Below are 25385 nucleotides of genomic sequence, written 5' to 3'. Positions count from 1 at the left end.
TACAATGGATATGGCTTTGCTTTTATCATTTTGCAGCCTGAATTACTTTCCCTGAGAAGCCGCATGGCTTAGTAACTGCTATTTAATGTCACTGATAACTAATCTCCTACACCATTCTCTGTTATTTGTAGAAGAGCTAACATCCATAGTACAACAGTAGAAAAACAAGAAACGAGTAAAGATGAGAAAAAAGATGGCAAGTTATTATTAGAGTAACTGAAAAGAAAATCATAAATGGAACCTTTTGCATGATAGCCTCTTCCTTTCAACATGGAGTTGGGACACTTTTGGGGCAGGTATTGCACGAAAGTGATACTATTTCATAAACATCAGGATGAGTTTATTTTTCACGAGCTTAGAGAGGTGTCTTTTCAGAAACCCAAACAACTGTTTGTGAAATAAACTCCTATTTATCTAGAAAGCGAAAGCTAGAAAATTACAACGTAAAATTCTGTGTAATACAATAATTTACCTTTAAAGTAATAATAGTTTATGTCTACTGAGCACTCGGTATACGCCAGGTATTGTGCAGAACGCTTACATGCATTACCTCCTCATTTTACAGATGGGAAAACTGAGTTTCAGAAAGGTTAAGTAACTTTCCCAAGGTCACACAGCCTGAGTTTGAATCCTGGTCTTTTCTGGCCCCATGAGGATCACTCTCAGGTTCTAGAAGCTTCTGCCATTTCTTATGAATTATCAAGGGAAAATTAACTTGTGTTGTGCAGTGCCATATTTTAATATCAAGTCTGTTCTATGGTTTTCTAGGCCGATGTAAGTTTTGTAGAACAAAACCACCTTACTGAACTAAGCAGTAGACACCTAGTTTCCAGCTGTGACTCTATATCCCAAACAGGATAATAATTCTTGCCATGTCTCTCCCCTAGGGTATTATGAGAATCAAATAAAATCATGAATGTGGAAAGCCTTTGGAAAACATAAAGCATTCTAAGGAAAAATGCTGTTACTGCTATTAAGAATGTCAACATTCTTACGTGCGATAATTCTCCGTTGACCAGAATAATTTATAAATCAAACCACCTGCTTCCCTAACCAATCTGCACGCCAGTAACTGGTGCACACGTTACCTTTTCACCTCATTGCAGAACCGCAAGGATGTTAGAGCTCCGGCATTAAAACCTTCGGCTCTTCCAACTTACTTCTGGGCCACCACTACTTCCTTGGCTCCACGTTTGTTACGAGTTTCCCTTGAACAGGCACAGAAAACTCATAACGTGCAACGAAACGTTAAGATGGAGACACCTAAGAATTACATCGAGGTTCGCTACCGAACGAGCTGATTCACGCTGCTCTCCCCTAGGGTTTCCGTGTCACCAGAAACCCAGCAGCGTAAATTAGCAGGCAGCAGGACCTGTGATTAACGGCCCCCTCAGTGTCCCACTTGATCTGCAAGCACTTTCCAGCTCTGAACTGTGTTGTGCACACGGCATGGAAACAGCAGCAGCTCGGTGCAAGAGGATTTAAAACCTCAAGATCCAAAGAGATTTTCCCGAAGTCAAGTTATGAAGAAACTAGCGGCAGAGTTTATTAACAAATGAGAGGACCCGAGTACTTTCATCCAAGGCATTTTAATGAAGACAGACTACACTCTAGAGCTATTTCGGGTTGAAAAGGCAGTTTGGGAGCCTCTCTGTAGCTTGTCAACTCCGCTTTCCTCCCCTACTGCACTAAGAGGAAAAAAAAAAAGGGGGGGGGGAACAAAAGAAAGGAGCGAGATAGCCCTCTAGGGGGGAAAGGCAAACATTGGCTGACCCTGGCCATTAGAAATCAACTGACAACAGGAAGGAAGCTCATTAACCCCTCTTGTTCCCCTCCCCTTTTCCGCGGGTGAGAAGCAGCTCCTCCTTCTCCTGGTCGTGCGACCCTGATGCAAGATGAAAACCGCCGCCTGCTTTCCCAGCGGAGGAAGAGACGGGAGAGGAAGGCGCAACCCAGGACCGAGTCAAGCAAGTCTGTCAATCGACCGGGAACATCCCGAGCGAGGTGACTTGGGCCCCAGGGCCCTCCGCGCCGGCCCGGCACCGCAGGCACCCGGTTACCTGCCCCTTCTGCGGAGTTTGCACCTAGCACCCCAACTCCTAGCCTGATTGCCTGAGCCCCAGGACTTCCAGAGCCCCTGAGCCCAGCGCAGGTGGCGCAAACTCCCCTGCCCGCCGGCGCCCCCTGCCGGAGCGGGAAGGCGGCGCGGAGAGCCGGGTGCAGGGCGGTGAGAGAGCTAGGCGCGCGGAGCTGCCGCTAGCGTCCCCGATGGTGCCGTCGCCTCCTCCGAGCCGGAGAGGAGCGGCCAGGGCGCAGCTGCGCAGGAGCCTTGGGCCGCTGCTGCTGCTCCTGGCGCTGGGACACACGTGGAGCTACCGAGAGGAGCCCGAGGACAGCGACAGGTAGGCGCTGCCAGCCCCAGCGTCTGATCCGCGCCGCGCGCTACCCGAGCCCGGGTTGGTGCGCGCCCAGCTCGCGGGGTGCGGGAGGCCCCCCTTCCACCCACGCCCCGCGCTTCCTGGGCATGAACTGGGTCCGAATCTGCTCTGGCAGGCACTGCACTCTGCTCCCAAGTGACAGCCTCCGCGCCCCCAACCTAGGCGCCCCCATTCGCGGGCCCGCCTTCCTGCAGTCCTCCGCGCTCCGCCAGCGGCCACAGCGCTCGAGCCGGGTTCATGCAGCTCCTCCTTTCTCCGGAGCTGGGTCGCTCTGTCTGTGACCCTCTCCTGGCCGGCCCCTGCCCCCAGTCGTACCCGCGGACGCGCCCCGGGGCTTGCCGCGCCCGCGCCTCCCGCCGCCAAGGGCCCCCAACACGCAGGCCTCCCGCAGGTCGCCGGCTTAGAATAAACCAAGTGTCCTCTCCAATTTTTCATAGAGAAATTTGCTCCGAAAACAAAATAGCGACGACCAAATACCCGTGTCTGAAGCCTTCGGGCGAGCTCACCACGTGTTTCAGGTAAGACTGGGAGCCCCGCCGAGCCTACAGTGCGCACCCTGGCTGGGTAGGAGGCGGAGCCAGGAAGGTGGGTTTGGAAACGGGCTTGGGGCCCAGGGGCCGCGTTTGCGTTAGGAGACGCCGAGCGCGTACTCCTCGGCGCGAACCTTTGTGTGCCGTTTCTGGGCCAGAGGAGCGAACGACGGGTACGTGAGTCTGCGCCCAGAGAGTGTGTGTCCTGAGACCTTGAGAATGTTTTCCGCTCCCTGGAATACTTGGCGGTGGAAGTTGGCTGGGAGGAGAGGAGGGGAAAGGAAGAAGCTGAAAGTTTTTCAAGAAAAGTGGACCGGATTGTGGGTGTGAACAGCGGGGCATAGCGAAGATGAATAGCTGCTTTTCGATTTGCGTTTTATTTTGAAAATACAAGTCAACAACAAGGAAATACCGGGCACTTGTCTGTCTCTTGACCTTCTGCTGGGATGGAGCGTCTTACTGTCACGGCCTGAGTGGGCTGAAGGGTGGGGGGAGGAGCGCAGGTAGTTGGTGTGGTTGTGTTGCGGGAAAACCAAAAAGTCAAGATTGTTGAGGCACTAGGAGAAGAGGGACAGTCTTTCTGAAAATGTGGTCCACAGATCACCTACGCCAGAGTCTCTTGGGTGTTGTTAGAAATAAGCCTGGCTGGGGCTAGGGCTGGTGGCGTAGTGGTTAGGTGCTAGGGCTGCTAACCAAGGGGTTGGCAGTTCAAATCCACCAGGCGTTCTTTGGAAACTCTATGGGGCAGTTCTACTCCGTCCTGTAGGGTCGCTATGAGTCGGAATCGAGTATGAGTCGGAATCGAGTATGAGTCGGAATCGACTCTACGGTACTGGGTTCTTGTTTTGGTTTAGGGCTAGGGCATCTGTGATTTCAAAACTGCTTCCCCCCTGGTGCTTATACGCAGCTGAAGGAGAAAATCACTGTTCTGGACTTGCAGCCTTTTGAAGGTGAGAGTCGATTTTTTTTTTGACCATTGAATTCTTGGCTTCTCTTCCAGTGCTTTCACTGGATACAAGAGACATAAATATGTGTCCATAAATATTTATCAATTGTCTGCTGTTGAAAAGGAACTGTGCAAGGTACTGGGATCACACACACACACAAACTCTGCCCCTGTCTCTGAGAATATTACAATCTGTTTGGAGTCCAGGGTAAATACTGGATAGTACAAGCTAACACAGTAGCCCCTGTAAGTGTATATGAAAAGAAAGTTAAGTTTCACTCTTCACAATGTTGTGGCGAATGAATCAATCACAGTGCTTTCAGTTGCGAGTAGCTTTATTTCATATCCCAAAGGTTCAGATATAAGTGGTTCCAAGGCTGGTTAGCTTAATGGTACAATGGCATTATCAGTTCCATCGAGTAACCACGCTTTTGAGTCTGTCGTTGGCAATGGGAATGGAATGACCGCGATCACTTAGGTGAATCAACAGTCATTCCTCGGACTTGGGAAGGGCTGCTCTCTCTGGGCACATGAGGAATGAACAGTGAATAAAATGCGTGAGAGTTAGAGGAGCCTGGGTGGCATAAAGGGTTTGTTATTGGCTGCTAACCAGAGGTTGTTAGTTCTAACCCACCCAGTGGTACTGCAGAAGAAAGGCATGGCAGTCTACTTGGGTAAAGATTTAAAACAAAAACAAAAACCAAACCCAGTGCTATCGAGTCGATTCCGACTCATAGCGACCCTATAGGACAGTAGAGCTGCCCCATAGAGTTTCCAAGGAACAGCTGGCAGATTCAAACTGCCGACCTTTTGGTTAGCAGCCCTAGCACTTAACCACTATGCCACCAGGGTTTCCAGGTGAAGATTATAGCCAAGGAAATCCTGTGGAGCAGTTCTATCTATGTGACACGTGGGGTTGCCATGAGTTGAAGGCTGAGTCAAAGGCAGCCAGCAGCAACTGTAGAGGAGAAGGGAGTATGTTCATCTGGCAGGTGGAGACTTTAAGAGGTTAACTGGGTAACCAAGATCACTCAGCTGGTAAAATGACCTGGATTGCTTGCCTGATTTCAGCCTTATGTTCCATCCACTCAACCTCGGTATTGCTTAGGATACATTGTTTTCCTCTCACCGCAGTATAAATCCTCTAATTTAACATGGAAAGTGTCCCTGATGTCATTTGCTCATTTGTTCTGTCCCTGAAGGTCAGACTTCACATAAATCAGATTTTGCAAAATGCATGTCAGATTTTCAGAAACCCTTGCTGCCAGATTATTGTTCTAAGCTGATTTCATTTGTTATGCTAAATTACTGTCGTCTTTTCCAGATTGTTTAAAGTAGTGGGTTGTTTCTTTTACACTAAAAGCCTGGATGAGAGACAGTAGCAGTGTCTTGATATGTGTTTTCTGCACATTAACAGCTATCCAGAGAAATCACCTGTCAGGTCTAGTGAAAAGGATCTTTTATATCAAGGCAAGAAGCAAAGAACTTTGATTTTGGGAATGAGAGGAGTGGGAGAGGATATTCTCAGCTTGAGAAAGTGCTGATGGTCCTTGTGAATATTAAAAAGCTTTGTGGTTTTGTTTTTAGAGTTTAGATTTAAGTTCTTTATGGAAGTCAAGAGTTCTGAGTGTACTCCATTGGTCTTATACTATTTCCTTAATTTACTAATTTCTTGAAGACATTGTTAGTTGTCGGTTGCTGCCCCCATTTTGCTTTTGAACCTCAAGAATGGAGGAATCATGTGTATCCCTTGGTTTGTGAACTTGTTGATGACCCTGACCCTGACCCTGACCGTTGCTACTCAAAGTGTGGTCTAGAGACCAGCATCCTGGGCATCACGGGGAGCTTGTTAGAATCTCAGGCACCTCCGCAGACCTCCTGAATCAGAATCTGCCTTTTAACAAGATGTGCAATAAAGCTTGAGAAACACTGCTGTAGATACCAGTGTCCTGAATCCTGGGACTGGTACAAACCAATTTGAACAGATCCTCAGAGGAGCTTGGAGACCTCTACAGATGAGTAAATAGTTCGCAGTTCTACCACATCAACCTGAAACTGGACAGAGAACGAGCCTTCTGGGAAATCAGACCCTCCTGCGCTAGGGTCACCCTTAATCAAGCTGTAAATAGGTAGGCTATGCTACTGCAGGAGGGATGTATATGATTAGGGAGAGTCCCGCTTTATCAGATGTCTTTGCGGAAACAGTTTTAACCCCAAGTGGAAGAACTCTGGAAGCCACTTCTGAACCTGTTGAAAAGAGGGTTTTATAATTTATAGTAAAAACCATTGATAATGGGCAATGGGTTTAATACTAAGATGAGTCTGGTAGATGTGAGTATAAATCTGGTATGTCATTAGAGCCAAGAGTATATGGAGACCTAAGAGAGTTGGGAAGAAAAAATGGACTTGGAATATTCTTTGTCCTGGACCTCCACTCCCCCACCCTTCCGCATTTCTCTTTTACTTGGTTTCACCTATGCATTACCTTTCTGATTTTAAGCTTTTTTTGTGTCCTATACTAAATAATAATGACAAGTTGAGGGCTTACAATGAATTCAGCACTGTTCTTTGTACTTCATAAATGTTATTTCTAATCCTTGAATCCAGTTTTTTTTTTTTTTTTTTAGGGGGGTACTATCTCAGTTTTACAGAGAAGGGAAGTGAAACTCAGAGGAATTAATTTTCTCAAGGTCACAAAGCTAATAAGTCAAGCTAACAAGCCAACATTCAACCCAGGTGTCTCTGACTTCAAGGCCTGAGCCCTTTCATCATCCCAGAGGTGTCTATAGATGGGGCTGGATTTCCCAGATCCTGGCATCTGAGTAAGGAAGACCATAAATTCAGATGGCTATAAATTCAAAAGACACAGTTTCATAGAAAACACCAACTCCACTACCACCACAGTGGTCTTTCTGGATTAGCATTGCCAGTGAAGTCTCTTTTAGACAATTGACTGCGTATTATTTTCCATACAAAACCTTTCACACTTGTTCATCTGAATCACAGGGGGATACGTCTTGGCTGACTCTCTACCACAAAGTGCATTGTGCTGAGTAAACCTGTTGCCATCAAGTCGATTCTGACTCATAGCAACCCTGTAGGACAGAGTAGAACTCCCCCATAGGGTTTCCGAGGAGTGGCGGGTGGATTTGAACTGCCGACCTTTTGGTTAGCAGCCAAGCTCTTAACCACTGTACCACCAGGGCTCCTTTGTGCTGAGGACCCAAAGCTTCATGAACACTTGTTGAATGAATGCCAGCAACAGCTTACATAGCTTAAAGAATACATGCTTGGTCAGCCTTATAATCTGACATGGGGGATAGACTATATTACTAGTGGTTAAGATATCGGAGTTGGTGTGTGATTTATCTAGACTCTGAGTTTATTACAGCCAAATGAAGCATATAAAGTTATCACGGCATTACCCCTCTTGTGGCTATTAAGGTTTTTCCTACAAGTTGATTTTTCTTCCTTTCCCAAACCATGTTGTTTGAATAAAAGGTTAGTGTTTGCAACTCAAAGAATGTAATCAGTGTCACTGAATTGTACAGGTAGAAATTGTTGAGTTGACATATGCTTTGTTGAATGTATTTTCACCACAAAGAAAAGGTTAGTGTTTACCTTTCTATTATTGGGTTTTATATCAATAAAATGGCATGTTAAAGGCTTTTTATTAAACAAGGATCAAGGAATATGCTTATTGTATATGAGAAGCAAGCATGTGCTTTTTGTATGGAAGCAGCAGAAACCCTGGTGGCATTGTAGTTGAGAGCTACAGCCGCTAACCAAAAGGTTGGCATTCAGACAACCAGGCACTCCTTGGAAACCCTATGGGGCAGTTCTACTCTGTCCTATAGGGTGTCTATGAATTGGAATCGACTTGATGGCAACGGGTTTGGTTTATATAAGAAGCATCAGTAAAATAGTTTTTATTGGGTTAGGCCATGTCCAGTAAACGTCCTAAATAATTTCTTTGATCCATTAATCAATTACAGATTTATTGAATATCTATTACGAGTTTAATAGTTCTAGAAAATGTTTGAATATAGAAGATTCAGATATAGCCCTTGGTCTCAGATAGCTTGCAGACTTGATTTTAGATCAAGGCTTTTGAAAATGTAAACAATACGCAGTTATATAAGATTGAGTTCAAAGTCATGTAGTCAAGCTAGACTGTCTATGATGAGGAAGAGATTAGAAGCAGCTAGGAATGGCTTTATGGGAGAAAGAAGACTCAACCTTGTTCTTCAAGGTGGTTCTTTAACTTAGGATGTGTTTGCTAAACTGCATTTGCTGTGATTTTCAACTTTGTGGCTTCTGGACCTCCAAGAAAAAACAAGCGGTATTGCCTCCCAGCCTGTCCCTCCACCGCACCCTTATTCCTGTGTGTGTCAGGCAGGCAATGGTGTCTTACAAGGCAGTACCCTTGCTTATGGTGGCTCCTGTTCCCGTGGGAAGTGGTGACAAATGCAAAACCTTCCAGGTTGCCTTGATGCAACTGTGTTAGCAAATCCTGTGAGAAAGTGGATGTTAATATGTTTCTGTAAATGTGTTTGCTTGGAATTTGGAGAGCAAGAAGGTTGAATTAGAGCAATACCACCAGATTGAAAACATCCACCTCTCGCTAAGGATACAATTGGGGAAAGACTATAAATGTAAGAAAGTACAGTAATATAAACTCTCTGCCTTCATTCCACTCTGACCTTCAACAGTTTCTTAATTGCTGTGCTTTAATTTCTTCACTCGTGAAACAAGGGTAATATCAGTACCCAAGGTAGGATTGCCGTGAGGATGAAATGCGTTAATATACATAAAGTGCCTTGAAAGTTCATAGCCTGTAGGACGTGCTGGATGAGTGTGAACTATCATCTTCATCGCTGCAGTCCCTAAGTCAGATACACTGGGTGCATGTAGCCGGTGCACATTGGATGTTGTTGACTTCTCGTTGTAAGTTTTATGAGTTTTACAGTGGATGTTTTTGAAAGAGCAAATTCACAACACATGCCGAGACACCTAGGGTGTTTATACACCAGTCACACACTAGTCGTTTCTAGGTGCTTTTCCAAGTTGCCTTGGGAAAATTAGCTTATCTTTGCTTCCTGCCTTCTCCGGACTACCCAGGGTGCCCTCCTGGTATGGCCTGAAGAGCTGCTGGAAGTCATAGCCATTATAACTTGAAGTTGCCCACGATACAGGGGGACTTTGTCCAGGGTCACAAAGGGACTTATTGGCAGAGACAGGACTACAGATCAGGTCCTCAGCTCCTCAGCCCAGCTCTGGCTTCTCTCCCCTCCACTGCCTCCCTGTCATCTGTGCTCAACATAGCTTAGGCTAGGCAGTGAGGGCATCTCTGTGAATTATTCAGGACATGGGGTCCCCTTTCTGAAAAAATTTGTATTTTACAACAACCTTACATACCTCAGCATTAAGGAGGAAGTGGTAGGATGTGAGGAACAGAACAGAGGGTGGGTGGGGTGGTTTTGTGAAGAACTGCCTACATGACACATGCTGAAGGCAGCCTTCTATTCTCCTAAAATAGGTGTCTCGAGCCCTGGACTTGCTGAGGGCGTGGGCCATTGCTCCCTCATTTATAGCTGTGTCCTCAGAGGCTCACCCCAGGCTGGACACGATGGATGCTCCATACATACTGACAAACGACTGCGTGAATGAACGTTTGAATGTCAAAAGCGAAGGACGATGAGATTTGCCTTAAGTCTGTTAGGCCTTCCAGAACTTCTCTTGCTCTCCAAGTATGTGTCCTTTTCTAGCTGTGAGACAGGAAGGCTGTTGTAAAAACCAGAGATTAACTGTACCTCTGTGAGCTGCTGCCATTGTTTTCATTGGTTCCAGCTAGACCTGCTTCCCTTTAATTGCTAATGTGATACAGGTGCTGGATTCTGGCAGCCCCAGCTCACCAGGAACTTGCTGTTGCAGATAACACCGGAAGAGGACGTGTACATGTCTGTCCTTGGGAAAAGACAGTGTGGTTACTGGCTTTGAAGCAGAGGGTCACAGTTTTAAAGGAGATATCGCCCCCTCTCTTCTTCTCTCCCTCCTAGCCCCCCTTTCTTCTCTTAAATCATTTCCTTTCACTTATCAGAAAATCTAGGATAAGCAAAAGAACTTCAGTTTTTTAACTTTCCCATTTTATTTGTTGTTGTTGTTAGGTACCATCGAGTTCATTTTCAACTTGTGGCTGGTCCATGTGACAGAGTAGGACTGCCCCGTAAGGTTTCTAAATTGTAATCCTAATGGGAGCAGATTGCTAGGTCTTTCTTCCTCAGAGTGGCTGTGTGGATTTGAACCACCAAGCCTAAAGTTAGCAGCTGAGCGCTTAGCCACTGCACCACCAGGGCTCCCTCTCATATTATAATAGGCACTATAATATATTATAGCCAAGAAAACTGTATGGAGAAATTCTACTGTCTAACACATGGGGTCATCATGAGTCGAAATTAACTGACAGCAATTTTTTTTTTTTCTTTTGATAATAGGTAGTGACAGAGTTTCCTTCTGTTGTACATAAGGTTGCCACGAGTCAGAATTGGCAACTATCAATAACAATAGTGGGTATTGTGGTACAGGTAGTTCCCAACTTATAATGTATTCCACTTAAAACAAACCGAACCGCACAATGTTGCAGCGTGTAATTTGCTGATGTTTTCTGGTGGCGTGGTGGTTAAGCATTTGGCTGCTAACCAAAAAGATCGGCAGTTCGAATCCGCCAGCCGCTCCTCGGAAACCCTATGGGGCAGTTCTGCTCTGTCCTATAGGGTTGCTATGAGTTGGAATCGATCTGACGGCAATTTTTTAAAAAAAAATCATTCTCAGATGTTCACTCCCAGATGTTCAAAGATTGGATTTATAGATACCGATAATAAAAGGCAAGAATAATGAAAACTAAGAGGAAAAAAAAATGGGGTATTCGACTTACATCAAAACCAACTAATGACAGAGTTGTTGGAACAGAACCCCCTTGTAAGTCGGGGGCTACCTATAATGATATTGAGCATCTTTTCATGTGTTTATTGGCCATTTGTATATCTTCTTTGGATATACAAATTCAGACCATTTGCCTATTTTCTAATAGGGTTATCTGTCCCCAGAGGCACCTCAGAAGACTCCTGCCCTCTTATTTTTCAAGTTGAAGAACAGGTGTTAGAGGAGGCAGGGAAGGTGGAGAGTGCTGGGCAAGGCAAGGTCTGTATCACTTTTCACTTACTCTCGGAGAAACAATACAAGGTGATTGGAAACAGCTAACAATTGAGCACACCACCAAAGGCAGCACTCTCACTGGTGTCCTTTGGGACAATCCAGTTGCCACTCCTATTGTCCCTGAGGTTGTTGCTGCCTGACTTCCTACGGTTCACCTCACTTCATCTTTTCTAAATGAAGCTGGTGTGGGTGCCCCCGGAAAAAGCAAATGTGCTCTTTCTTTATCTGGAGACTCTGTTTTCTCCGAAGAAAGCTTGCATTTCAATCAGTAGTTTCCATGTCACTGCTATTCTGCTTCCCCAAACCTGTGACCCTCCTGCTCAGCAGGACCCGAGCTACTTTTGTCAGATAGAGTGTCTGCCTGCATTGGGGGCACTGCCGAGTACCTAGAGAGCTAAGATCCCCATTCTGAGTTCATTTATTGCTTTTATTTGGGAGATAAAGAAGCAAACAGTGATAACATCTGCAGCTCTGCTTCTGCCAAACCGAGTCTTTCCTTTTCCATGAAGCCATTTACCAGTTTCAGAGTTTTGCCAGTGATTTTCATTCATTTGTTTATTCATTGAATATTTGTTGAGTGCTGACTATGTGCCAAGCACAGTTCTAGGCACTTATAGAATACATTTGTGAATAAAGCAGACTGAAAAAAAAAAAAAAAAACCCTCTGCTCCCATGGGGTTTATGGGTTTTAATTCAGTTCATATTCTGGTGAAGGGGTTTCGAGCCAAAGACAATTCTTTAGGGACTTTTTAAGATAGTTATTTTGGCATATCTGATTAATGTCACATTTTGGGAGCTAAGATCCTGAAATTTCCTGTGGCCCAGATGTGTCTTTTCAGCAAAAGAAACCCCACAGCTCCATGCGGGGACAGGAAAACCCAGGGATGGTGATCACCAAAGAGGCACTAGTAAGGGTTTAGCATGTGCCACAGTCTCCTAAGAATTACTGGAATGTGTAAGCATAACAAAGAAGAGGCCAGGGCTCTTACTATGTGACCTATGAGGATGACAGCCTCAGAATTGCCCCCACTGGGGACAGACACCCCTGGCCCAGCTCACCTCACTTTGGCCAGCCTCTCGTTTTCCAACAGTGACTCTGCGTGGTGTGTTATAAGAAGGCATGCTCTTCTGACATCAGAGGTATGGCGAGAGGGGCCTGGGGGGGAGTTTTGTCCCCAGGCCAAAGACCAAGAGGGTACCACTGAATCATACACCTCCATCAACAAGGCTGGTGGGGGGGGGGCGGGTAGAAAAGGGGTGCAAATTTAGAGATTGCCCCTGGGAGCTCATTACCCTCGCTACATCTCTGTTCAACATCGCTTGATTCTCCTAAGAACCGGTTATAGATCTATCATCTTAAGTGTATCTGAACCCTGTGACCATTTCTGTTTCCATCCTGAAACGCCTGTAGGGGGCGGTGTGGTGGTTATGATGTCTGCCTCTTTAATCCTTCTTGAGGAAAGGACGGAACTCTGATGGTGCAGTGATTAAGAGCCATGGCTGCTAACCAAAAGGTCAGCAGTTCGAATCCACCAGCTGTTCCTTGGAAATTTTATGGAGCAGTTCTACTCTGTCCTGCAAGGCTGCTGTGAGTTGGAATCAATGGCAATGCGTTTTGTTTGTTTTTTTGGTATAAAAAAAAATAAAATATAATAAAAAAGAACGTGCAGCAGAGAGAGGCTTTTTTGGCCCCCAAAGCCTCAGATATTTGCTGTCTGGCCCCTTACAGAAAAAATTTGCTGGCTCCTATAGAGCCATATTAATACAAAGACTAGGCAAGGGTGGTTTTCCATCTCTGCATAACCTCATCCTTGTGTCTAAGACCTTACGAGGTGACTTTGGGGAGAATCATTAAGTCAGCTTCATCTTTGGCTCATTTGTCTTTGTATCACCTTATTTATGGCATTTTATCTTAATCTCCTGGTCTGAACAGCTTTGGTTGTGACTTGATTTCCTGATGTCCAAGAATCAATCATAGTAATTGTTGAGCTGGAACTCAACAAGTCATCAACGATAAATGATATTCTCAAAAAAAAAAAAATTTTTTTTTTTTTTAATTCTTAAAGCATTATCATTGTAAATAATTAGAAGCAACCTCTATGCTTATCGGTAAAGGAATAATCACACCAGTTGGAGTTTGTTCATGTGATAAAATGTTATGGAGCAATTAAAATTTGTGTTCGAAAAATATGGTGAGGTAATAAAATTCTCATGATATAATTTTGAGTAAAATATCTCAGTAATATAATGTTGGAGTGTTTGTAAGAAGTTGATTTTATTGCAAGTTGTTAAGCACTAATTTACTGTGGCCTTCCTGCATGTTCCCAAACAAGCCTTGCTATGCCAGTGGTGTAATCCCTGGGCTCCCTTAGCTGCACCCTTCTTAATTCCTTTGTTCCTCACTTGCGTATTGATTATCACGTATTTTGTTGATTGAAAGCCATTTCTACAGTGGAAAACTTTTTACATTCAAAAATCAAATGATAATATGTATCTATTTGAGGAAGACACGTAGAAAAACAGCCGTTTGCTGGATGGGTACACCAAATAACCGTTGCAATGTTACCTGTTTCCATATGTGGTTAGAAAGTAATAGTGTACTACTTACTGCACAGTCACACTGTGTACACTCTATCAGTAATTCAGCCTTGACCTTGAGTTCAGAATTGCCTTTTAACAACGCAACTGTTTTGTTTTATAAAACCAGCGGAGAGACTCCTTTATAGTGATGATTTCTGAAGATGAGTATGGGTATGGGGAAGAAGTGGTGGAGAAGGAAGGAGAACTATTTAAAAGAAATATTCTGGAGAGAGACGCAAAGTCTGGCAATAGTATTTTGGGGAAGAAGGGGAAAGGAGGAAATTGTTGGAATTTGCCATATTACGAGGGTAAAGACATGCTGTGGAGTGTAGCAAAGAGGAAAATGCAGACATAAAAATTTGATAAGGAATAGAGAGGATTCTATGAAGATAAGTTGAATGAGAAAAAGATGTTAAAGTCACATCGGAGCTCTGGCCTTGGCCACATGGCCATTTGAACTTATTCTGCCATAACTGAGGTTAACATAAAGTCTACCTAAACTTCTAAATAAAACCCTGGTGGCGTAGTGGTTAAGTGCTACAGTTGCTAACCAAAAGGTTGGGAGTTTGAATCCACCAGGTGCTCTTTGGAAACTCTATAGGGCAGTTCTACTCTGTCCTGTAGGGTCACTGTAGGTCGAAATCAACTTGACAGCAATGGTTTTTTAAACTTCTAAAAGGTGATTGATTGGATAACTTTTTCAACCTGTCTTGTGTCCAGGGGCCCTGGTGGCACGGTGGTTCAGGTGTTTGACTGCTCACTGAAAGGTGGGCGATTTTAACCCACCAGCTACTTCGCAGCAGAAAGATGTGGCAGTCTGCTTCTGTAAAGATTTACAGCCTTGGAAACCCTTTGGGGCAGTTCTACTGTGTCCTACACGGTTGCTATGAGTTGGAATTGACTAGACAGTAATGGGTTTATTTATTTTTTTGGAGCGGGGGGGTTGCCTTGTATCCAGCACTTTATCTTCAAAGATCAGAGGCAAAGGGGAGGGAAAGTGGGGGATAGGAGGAAAGGAGCTTGAATAGCCAATACAGATATCAAAGAAAATAGATATCGTGAAAGGTTTTAAGTAGCCAAAAACAGATATCGAAAATTTCACGTACTTTCCTCCTTGTACATGCCCAACTTTTGCATGCTTATTGTGTCAGACACTCTTCTAGCCTTTATACAGGTTGTCACTTAGAGGGGCCAGGTTCATGGCAGGGTCACAGATCAGGTACGTGGCAGAGCTGAGTTCTAAGCCAAGCTGTCTGTCTCCAGAGCCTATGTTCTTCTTAACCAGTGGGCCCTTCTTACAGGTCTAACAGTTGTGGTTATCTTGCTTTCCTGCCGATAGCAAATTAAAAAGAGGGATTTAGCAGAGAGGGGAGGATTACTGAAATAGGGACACCTCTCCCACTGGTAATAACTGGTAAACGCCTAAGTTGGACAAGTCATCAAAAGCAGACACAAGAACCTCCACGGGCATTATTGCCCATCATGGTGTTCCTGAGTTATGCAGTGAAATGAAAATGCCCTCAGCCGTATCACTTAAGAAGAAAAAGAATCAATTTTACTTAAAATGGCATAAAGAATAATGTTATTTGTAACTTTGCCTTCTGTGGAACCTCTCTGTCCAGAATGGTGCCCGGTGACGGTGGTGGTACTCCATTCTGACAGCTCACGGAGAGGCTCACTGCTGGATGCCCATGCTCAGGCCCACTCCAGAACTATGGACTCCGATTTTGCATTTTTAACAAGATGCCTAGACATTTCCTGTGCACATTAGATGTTGAGAAATACCTTCCTAACCGTCACTACATAACTTCAGATCTCTCTTACTTTACTGTTAGTGTCTGACTACTTAAAAAGCCGTATGCAGTAACTCTCAACCTCGACTGCACATTGGAATCACTTGAAAAGCTTTAAAAATGTCCCAGGATGCTCAGGCCACACTCCGGACCAGTCATACCAGAAATTCTGGAAGTTGGAACCAGACACCAGGATTTTTAAGAGGTCCTTCTTGTTAACTGCCATTGAGCTGGCCACAACCTCATGACGACCTCATCCACAAGGGAATGAAACACTGCCAGTCCTGTGCCATCTCCTTGATAGGTTGTGGGTTGGACCATTGTGGCTCAGTGGTTTTCATTAGCTGATTTGTGGAAGTAGATTGCTAGGCCTTTCTTCCTAGTCCATCTTAGTCTGGAAGCTCCACTGGAACCTGTTCAGCATCGTTACAACATGCAAGCCTCCACCAACAGGTGGTTGGTGGCTGTACATTAGGTACATTGGCTGGAGATCAAATGTGGGTCTCCAGCATGGAAGGTGACAGTTCTGCCACTGAACCACCAGTGTCCCCATTAAAACTCCTTAGATGACTCCAATGTGCAGGAAAGTTTGAAAACCACCATCCTAGGTTAGGAGCTAAAGTAAAAAGGGGTGAGCAGCCTGGTTCTGTGTTAGAACCCAAATAAATGGTCTCCATCTTTCTTCTGTGGCCACTAAGCCTGTGTATTCCTCATGTCTTTTGCAATTGGTACAGATCCAGGTCCCTCAGTGGGAAGTTTACAGCTACGGCTTGTCTTGGTGGACGGGCCACATGTCTGGGCTCTCTCATCTAGAAGGTCCTAGTCTTCTCCTCCTGCCATCCCCTTTCTCATCTTAGTGTTCCCTGGTGAGAGGGTACTCGGGACAGGTGAAGTGGGCTAAGGTGGATGGAGAAGAGAGACTGCCCCTCACAAGTTCCTCTCAGTTTCTTGAGCTGATCCATGTAAGTGCCATGGTGCAAATTCCACCACTTCTCATTTAGTGTTGCAGTCTTCTCAGCTTGGGGTCTGGAGCTACTTCACGACCTTTGGTGCATTTTTTTTTTTTTTTTAATATTTTACTTTGTTGCTGCACTGCATGAACCTTCTCCCAAGATGTAAACATGGCACAGCATATTATAAATGAAAGCTTTTCACTGTCAAGCTGTGTTTTTCTTTCCTTGCAAGCATCAAACAAAAACACACTCTTGTTTTTTTCCACAGAGTGTGATAGGAAATCTGTGCGCTGGCAGAGCTTCTCCTCCCACCCCATCTTTATGTTTCTCTTCAGCGCTCCGGCCCTCCCTTCTCATACTAGAGAACATCTCAACCCCCAGTAAGCACAAAGCTAGTTTTATAGGCTTGCGTTAACGTTACGCAACACGAAGCAATGCACCCTGTGGTTTGACCGCATAGTTATAACCCATACCCTGTATTTACCATATATTCTTAAGCTAAGCGGTCCCCAAGTACATGTCAATATATAATGCACATTTACACACACATAATTGCATCTTTTTTGACTGTTAGGACAGTAGTTATGCTGACTGAGTGATAGAAATGGGGATTATTATAAATAAAGAAATAAGGAAGTATAATTGTATTTCATGTAATAGTGTGCTCCTGAGGTTCTTGGGAAGGGAATTCTTTGAATTTGAGGCTGCCAAGACATGAATTGGCTCATAAGTGATCTCTGTGTGTTTTTAATAATAAAATTTCAGACTTTGACAGTATAATGAGTAGGGTTCTTGCTAGCTGCCATCTAGTTGGCCCTGGGCTCATGATGACCCATGGAAAATGGAATAAAACACTGCCCAGCCCTGAGCCATCCCCGTGATGGGTTGCAGATTGGACCATTGTGATCCATAAAGTTTTTTTTGTTAATTTTATTTATTTTGTTGTTGAGAACATCCAAACATACACCAATTCAACAGTTTCTACATGTACCATTTAGTGACATTGATTACATTCTTTGAGTTGTGCAACGATTCTCACCCTCCTTTTCTGAGTTGTTCCTCCCCTGTTAACGTAAGTGCACTGCTCCCTAAAGTTCCTATCTAACCTTTCAAGTTGTTGTTGTTAATTTGATCCCCTGTAGATAGTTCTTAAGAGAGCATAGTGCCCCAGGCAGACATTTTTTACTAGTTAAGCTAAACTGTTGTTTGATTTTAAGAAGATTTCAGGGAATATTTTTGGCTTAAGATTTAAAGATTATCTCAGGGCAGTAATTTCAGGGATTCATCCAGTCTTCATGGCTCCAGGCAGTCTGGAGTCCATGAGATTTGAAATTCTGTTCTGCATTTTCCCCCTTTTGGTCAGGATTCTTCTTTAGAATCTTTGATCAAAATGTTCAGTAATAGTAGCCAGGCACCGTCCAGTTCTTCTGGTCTCAGTGATCCATTGAATTTTTATTGGCAGATTTTTGGAAGTAGATTTCCAGGCCCTTATTCCATAATGAGTATTGTTGTTAGTTGCTGTCAGTTGATTCTGACTCATGATGATCCCATGTGTGCAGAGTTGAACTGTGCTCCACAGGGTTTTCAAGATTGTGACCTGTCAGTAGAAGATCACCAGGCCTGTCTGCTGAGGTGCCTCTGGGTGGGTTCAAACCACCAACCTTTTGTAGAGTAGTTGAGCGCTTAACTGTTTGTGCCACCCAGGGACTCCTATAATAAATGTTTTGTTGTTGGGTGCCATCAAGCGGATTCTGACTCACAGTGACCCCATACGACAGCAGAACTGCCCCATAGGGTTTTTTGGCTGTAATCTTTACGGAAGCAGAACACCAGGTGTTTTTCCCATGGAGCCACTGCATGGGTTCAAAGCTCTAACCTTTCGGCCAGTATTTAAGCACTTAATGGTTTCTGCTACCCAGGGACTCCTATGAAGAGCATAGCACCATATTATAGAGGATATAATAGGAATGAATATTTAAATTTTTAAGAGACAGCATAAAAGGATCCCGATAGACTCCTAACACTTTGTCAGCATCAATTCCCTCCCAGTATGTTCTGCAAGTCCTTTCCCAGAGACCCCTAATGTTTGGGAAGCATATTTTCACGCCATAACACACCTAGAAAATTGTGATCTGTGGAAGGCAATCGAGGTCAATGAAAAAGGGTGTTTGGAGTTGGAGATGCCTGGCTCTGGAGGCTTTGGTAATCCAGGGCTGCCCTGCCGTCTTAAACACCTGGAGCCATGTCTGGGCAGTCACTACCGTAGAGAACACCAGTTGGGATGCTGCAGAGTAGACCATCCCACTTGTAGGCCTTCCGGCTCCATTAATTCAGGCTCTACCTCCGTGTTCTACCTCTACAGCACATCCTTCCTTGAGTGATCTAAAAAAAATAAGGAAGCACAATGTCCCTCTGTCCATCCTTTAAAATATAAGACCTGTACTGCCTCAGGATCTGTGCCCACCTCTTCACTTAACACTGTGTAACTTACTATTGGATTATCCTACCCCATTTGGTGTGCGCTCATGCGTACATCTTGGATGTAATGTCTGTCTTTGTTTTGTGAAACCCTGGGGCGCTGGGACCGTATTTAACTTGCTATCCCTGGAACAGAGGAGGGTTTCATATACACTTTTTACACTTGTTGTTAGGTGCCATCAAGTTGATTTGGACTGATAGCAACCTCACGTGACAGAGTAGAACTGCCCCATAGGGTTTCCTTGGTTGCAGTTTTTACAGGAGCAGATCGACAGGTCTTTCTCCTGTGGAGCCACTGGGGGGGTTCTAACTGCCAGCCTTTCAGTTAGCAGCCAAGTGCTTAACCTGTGTGCCACCAGGGCTTCTTACACTTCTTAGGTCTCTACAGCTAAGGGGCTTGGCTCCCAAAGGAAATGGTCTCAATAATGAGAGGAAAGCACCTCTTTTTTTTTTTTCTTTTAGGGAAGTATTTAAACGGGGTGTTATGAGTTGAATTGTGTCTCCTTAAAATATGTGTTGGAACCCCAACCCCTGTATCTGTGGATGCGGTGTAATGTTATATAATCACTTTCCATAATGTAGTCTAATGTTAATGAGGTCATACCAATGTAGAGTGTGTCCTAAACCCAATCATTTCTGAGTTATAAAAACAGCAGATTAGACGTAGAGGGAAATATATACTGGGGATGACAGATGCCATGTGAAGAACACCAAGAACCAAGGAATGCCTGGGACTACTGACAAGGAATGAATTGACATGGCCCAGACCCTGGAAGAAATATAGCCAGAATACTCCTTAGAAGCAAAGATGACGAGACTACATCTCATGTACTTTGGACATGCTATCACGAGGGACCGGTGCCTAGAGAAGGACATCCTGCTTGTTAAAGTGGCAGGTCGATGAAAAAGAGGAAGACTTTCAATGAGATGGATTGACACAGTAGCTATAACAATGGGCTGAAGCATAACAACGATCAAGAGGATGGTGCAGTTCTGTTGTACACAGGGTCACCATGAGTTGGAATCGACTCACCGGTACCTAAGAACAGCAACAGATCCTGATTTGGACTTTCAGCCTCCAGAACTGTGAGAAAATAAATCTCTGTTCTTTAACACTACCTGCTTGTGGTATCTCTGTTACAGCAGCACTAGGAAACTAAGGAGTTATTTCTCTCTGCCAGTCTAGATGATCTACCCAAACATGAGAATGGAGATGCTTAGATTTGGAAAAAAGAAAGATTAAGGGGTTATTTAACAATAAAAAAAAAAAAAGAAAAAGCTCAAGTGTCTGCTTTGCTTTGTAGCTTCTCATGGAAGGGTGCACAAAAAAAGAGGAACTCTTTCTTGGAAATCTTCCTTTTTATAAACTTTATCTTTTTCATGATGATGATACCAATATTTGCTCCTTGCATTTTTTTTTTTACATCACAGCAATATATGACTTAGAATTGTGGGTCCCCTGTAGTCTTTCCTCCTCCAGGATAATGACTGTGAAGGGACTGGAGAATATTTTTCCTGGTCTTTTCTATGCATATACTAAAAGACATGCTGCTTGTGAGTATTTACAGAACTGGGTTTTTCTGCAGCTGCCTCTTTCACTCAATAATAGGTAAGGAGCGCTTCCTCATCATTACAGGGGCGACAGTTCATCCTTACAGCGTGGTATTCTTTTTACAGCTTGCGTGGTGTTCCATTGTATGGATGTATCCTAATTCATCTCTTCACTGGGGAACTCTTAGAAAATGATTAACAGATGGTAAGGGGGCCCTCTCTGATGGTTTGGTGGGTTCAAGTTTTAAACTTAAGATGTTGATTTCAAATATGTCAGGTTTAACCAAAAGGAGTCAGAAGATTCCTGGAGAGTATAACTGGGCAGCACATTGGTCTGGGCCTTGGGAGACCTGGCCTTTCATGTCCAGCCCTCCCACTGTGGGTGAACAAGAACCCTCTGCACCTTAGTTGTGGGGAGTGAGGTGCCCCCTTGATTGAGTTCCTTCCAGGCCTGACAATCTGTGACTGTCTTCGCTCCCTGCTTTGCAGAGAGCAGAGACAAGGAAGTGGATTAGTTCAGCCCAGGGGGTTTGCATGATATAAGGACAAACATCTTGACTGTGAAGATACTGTGGGACACGCTGGAATACTGATCCCTTGTTATGGACTGAATTGTGTCCCCCTAAAAGATATATTGAAGTCCTAAGCCCTATGCTTGTGTTTGTGACCTTGTTTGGCGAAATAGAGTTTTCCTTTGCAGGTGTTATTGGTTATTGAAGTCATACTGGAGTAGGATGGGTCCTAATCCTAGTCCCTTCTGATTGGTGTTTTATAAAAGAGGACAGACTTGGAAACGTAGTCACACAGGGGTAGGACAGACACCATGTCAAGATATATCTACAAGGTAAGGAATGCCAAGAGACCCTGGGACTCTTAGAAGCAGGAGGAGGCAAGGAGGGATCTTAACCCTGCTGATGCCCTGAATTCAGATGTCTACCCTACCCTCCAGCACTGTGAGAAAATAAATTTCTGTTTTTTTTTTTTTAATTTTTTTAAGCTGCCCACTTTGTGGTATTTTGTTATGGCAGCTCTAGGAAACTAACACATCTCTAAACCAAAACCAAACCCAGTGCTGTCTAGTCAATTCCGACTCATAGTGACCCTATAGGACAGAGTAGAACTGCCTCATAGGGATTCAAACTACCACTTTTTGGTTAGCAGCCGAGCTCTTAACCGCTGTGCGACTGGGGCTCCAGGACATCTCTAGTCAGCCTGAAAAACAAGCTAACATTGACGAGCTGTTGACTGCCTCTAATAAATGTCTTTGATAATTTTTCTTAGCCGTATTATTTTCTTAAAGAGAAAAAGATAACATTGTTTTACTCCATAGGTATATGCTTCTGAAAACTGGCATCTCTCTTTGCCACAAGCGTGTGCTGTGGGAAAGAGGAGGCCCTTGTTTTATTCTGCAGAAATTTTCAGGGCTCCTGCCTGCCCACCAGCTTGCTTTTCTTCTGCATCTTTCTTCCAAGAGATGCCTTCCCACAGAATAGGGGAATGGAGGATGAAGTATCCGTTTCCTCCCTTAGCAGGGGAAAGCAGCCCTGTGATGACCTCCCATTTTCTAGAAAGGAGAAACTGTTTCACTTGAGGAGATGATTTGGAAGAGACGCTTAAAAATCCTCATGTTATTAAAACCTAAAACCAAACCAGTTGCCCTCGAGTCTCTTCTGACTCATGGCGACCCCAGGTATGTCAGAGTAGAACTCTGTGTGTGCCGTAGAATTTTCAATGGCTGATTTTTTGGAAGTAGATCACCACGCCTTTCTTCTGAGATACCTCTGGGTAGACTCGAACTGCTAACCTTTGGGTTAGCAACTGAGTGCGTTAACCATTTCTGCTACCCAGGGACTCCTAAAAAATTGGGAAGAAAAGGTGACAGCAGATAAGAAGGCTTTGTCATAAAATGTCTTTGACGTTGTTATCCTGTCTAACATTCTGAGCTTAGTATTTGTGTCTGATATTGACTAATATTTTTATTACCAACTTATATTCCAGCATGTGTATAGCCTTTTGAATTTATCTTATGAACCAAAGAAACTGCTCAGCGGTCTCTGCAGGCCCTTGTCAAGACTCCGTGTGCTAATCTGCTAACTGCAGCCTCGGCTACTGTCATCATTTATCTGCTCTGATTCTGGCTCCATATTTGGCTCTGTTTAGAGACGCCAAGGAAAATGGTGAAACAGGGCAGTCAGCTACATAAGTTAGACCAATAGCTTTTTTTTTTTTTTTTTTTTTAACCCCAGATGAACATTCCTACATAAAAGGATGAAGCTTCTCTTGAATTGTCCAGATAATTATCAGGGGCCTTTTGTTTTGTTTTGTTTTGTTTCCAACATCCTTTTCCATGTTTAAGCAGCCTTAGTTTAACACAAAGGGATCTCACTTGTTTCCCATTAAATCAACAGGCTACTGGGTAACCTGAAGCTTGATTCTTTCTGTTAACTTTCTCTTCCTTGTGCTTTACCCTTTCTTATCTTCCTCTTAACTTGTAATCCTTTTGAAGGAGTTCTCACTAGGGTGGGATTGTAATGTGATGGACAAAGAGGAATCTCCGCTGCAGCCTTTGCTTCTCAGTGTACTTTCCTGGAGTCATAGTCACACACACACAAAGGCAAATTTACTTTCTTTGGAGGTGAAGAAAAGCTGATCGTATTTGATCTCAAACTGTATTTTTAAATTATCAATGTTTCAAATTTTCCCAAGTAAGAACGAACACATCTCCACAATTCAGTCATGAAGATTTTGCTGCATTGCTTTATCTGTCCTTTTTTCCCTTTGTGGTAATGTTTGAAAGCAAATCCCAGACATGATTTCACTTCACTGCTACGCATTTCGTCTCTAAGAAGTGTGGAATTTTCATAATTACCATCATGCCGTTATTGCACCTAAAAAAATAACAATATGAATGTCATTTTTCAACATTTATCTTTCCAAATAAGACAGGGGTTTGTTTTTTTGTGGAGTTATGTCTCTTGAATTATGTCACGGTTGAGTGGTGCTTCTTCTATCGCTGCTAATGAGCGATCTGACATTTTAACAGGTGTGTTTTTTTTTTTTTTTTACTTCAGAGCAAGTTTCTAGAATGGAAATACTATGGTATACCTTGGAACACCACACCGTAGCACTGTTTGTAATAGAGTGGAACTCTGCGTAAGGACGTCTTTCTGGCAGCCACCCAAACCTCTTGCCTTGGAGTCAATTCTGACTGGTAGCAACCCTATAGGACAGCGTAGAACTGCCCCATAGGGTTTTAAAGGAGTGCCTAGTGGATTTGTACTGCTGACATTTTGGTTAGCAGCCAAGTTTTTAACCACTGTGCCAACTGCCCAAAGATAGTTAATTGCTTAAGTTTGAAAGGATTTAAGTGTAAGATTATTTGACTTCAGAGACAGTTCCATATGTTTGACACCAAAGATAATACCATAGTGTAGATGGGGTCTAGTCTTAGCCGATGAAAATACAATTTCTAAAGGAAAGCTAGCATTCTATTTGTATTTTTAGGATACCTTTAAAGTCAAGTGACCAGGTCTTTCTTTTTTTTTTTTTTTTGGACAGCTTTATTGGGATATAGTTCACATACCCTGAAATTTACCCACTTAAAGTGCACAATTCAATGGTTTTAGTATATTCACAGGTATGTGCAGCCATTACCACAGTTAATTTTTACATTTTATCACCTCCTGTACCCATTAGCTCTCATCCCCAACCTCCCATCCCTCCGCCAGCCCTGTTGGTGTTGGGGGCTATCAAGTCAATTTTGACTCATATCGACCCCATATGACAAAGTAGAGCTGCCCCATAGGTTTTCTTGGCTGTTATCTTTGTGGGAGCAGATTGGCAGGTGTTTCTCCCATGTAGCCCCTGGGTGAGTTTGAACTCCCAGCCTTCTGGTTAGCAGCTGACTGCTCAACCCTTATGCCACCAGGGTTCCTCTCCCCCAGCCCTAACCGAAAAACCAAACCTGTTGCCACTCAGTTGATTCCAACTTATAGCGACCCTAGAAGACAGAGTAGAACTGTCCCATAGGGTGTCCAAGGAGTGCCTGGTGGATTTGAAGTGCCGCCCTTTTGCTTAGCAACTGTAGCACTTAACCACTACACCATCAGAGTTCCTCTTCCCCAGCCCTAAGCCACCACTAATCTACTGTCTGTGTTACAGACTTCCCATTTCTGGGCATTTCATATAAATTGGAATTGTATAATACGTGCTCTTTTGCCACTGGCTTCTTTCACAATGTTTTCAAGAGTCATCTGTGTCTTAGCGTGTATCAGGACTTCATTCCTTTTTATGTCTGAATGATATTCTCCTGTTGTACTCCGTCACCTGCCCCATCACTAGTTTTCTGCATCTTTGCAAATGGCAGTTAAAACAAAAAACAGTTGCTATCGAGTCCACTCCGACTCATGGCGACCCCATGCGTGTCAGAGTAGAACTGTCGTCCGCAGGGTTTTCAGTGGCTGTGATCTTTTGGAAGTAAATCATCAGGCCTTTCTTTTGAGGTGTCCCTGGGTAGATTTAAGGAGCCCTGGTGGTGCAGTGGTTAAGCACTGGGCTGCAAACTGAAAGGTTGGCAATTTGAACCCACCAGCCACCCCACTGGAGAAAAGACCTGGCAATGTGCTCCCATAAAGATTACAGCCTAGGAAGCCCTGTAGGGCCGTTCTGCTCTATCCTGTGGGGTCGCTATGAGTTGGAATTGACTCAGTAGCAGTGGACTTGGTTTGGTTTTGGTTTGTGGCACAATGGTAAAGCTCTCAGTTGCTAACCCAAAGGTTGGCAGTTCGAACCCACCCAGCAGCTCCGTGGGAGAAAAGAACTGGCTGTCTGCTTCCATAAAGATACAGCCTTGGAAACCCTATGGGGCAGTTCTACTCTGGCCTATAGGGTCATTACGAGTT

The 25385-nt window shown here is 44.1% G+C and overlaps 1 protein-coding gene across 1 annotated transcript in view; it reads left to right on the top strand.

The window, feature by feature from the left end:
• Positions 1–1754: 1754 nt before the first annotated feature.
• The window catches only part of CCBE1 (collagen and calcium binding EGF domains 1), a 264261-nt gene continuing 240630 nt past the window's right edge, over positions 1755–25385 (top strand). The window contains exons 1-2 of the mRNA XM_049901887.1: positions 1755–2402; positions 2876–2956. Coding sequence (XP_049757844.1) covers positions 2269–2402; positions 2876–2956 — 215 coding nt within the window. The 5' untranslated portion in view covers positions 1755–2268. The remainder of the gene's footprint in view (positions 2403–2875; positions 2957–25385) is intronic.

Source organism: Elephas maximus, chromosome 11, assembly GCF_024166365.1.
Source record: "Elephas maximus indicus isolate mEleMax1 chromosome 11, mEleMax1 primary haplotype, whole genome shotgun sequence".
NCBI classification, from domain to species: Eukaryota; Metazoa; Chordata; class Mammalia; order Proboscidea; family Elephantidae; genus Elephas; species Elephas maximus.
Note: the sequence above shows the minus strand (reverse complement) of the source record. Positions and strands in the feature narration are given on the sequence as shown.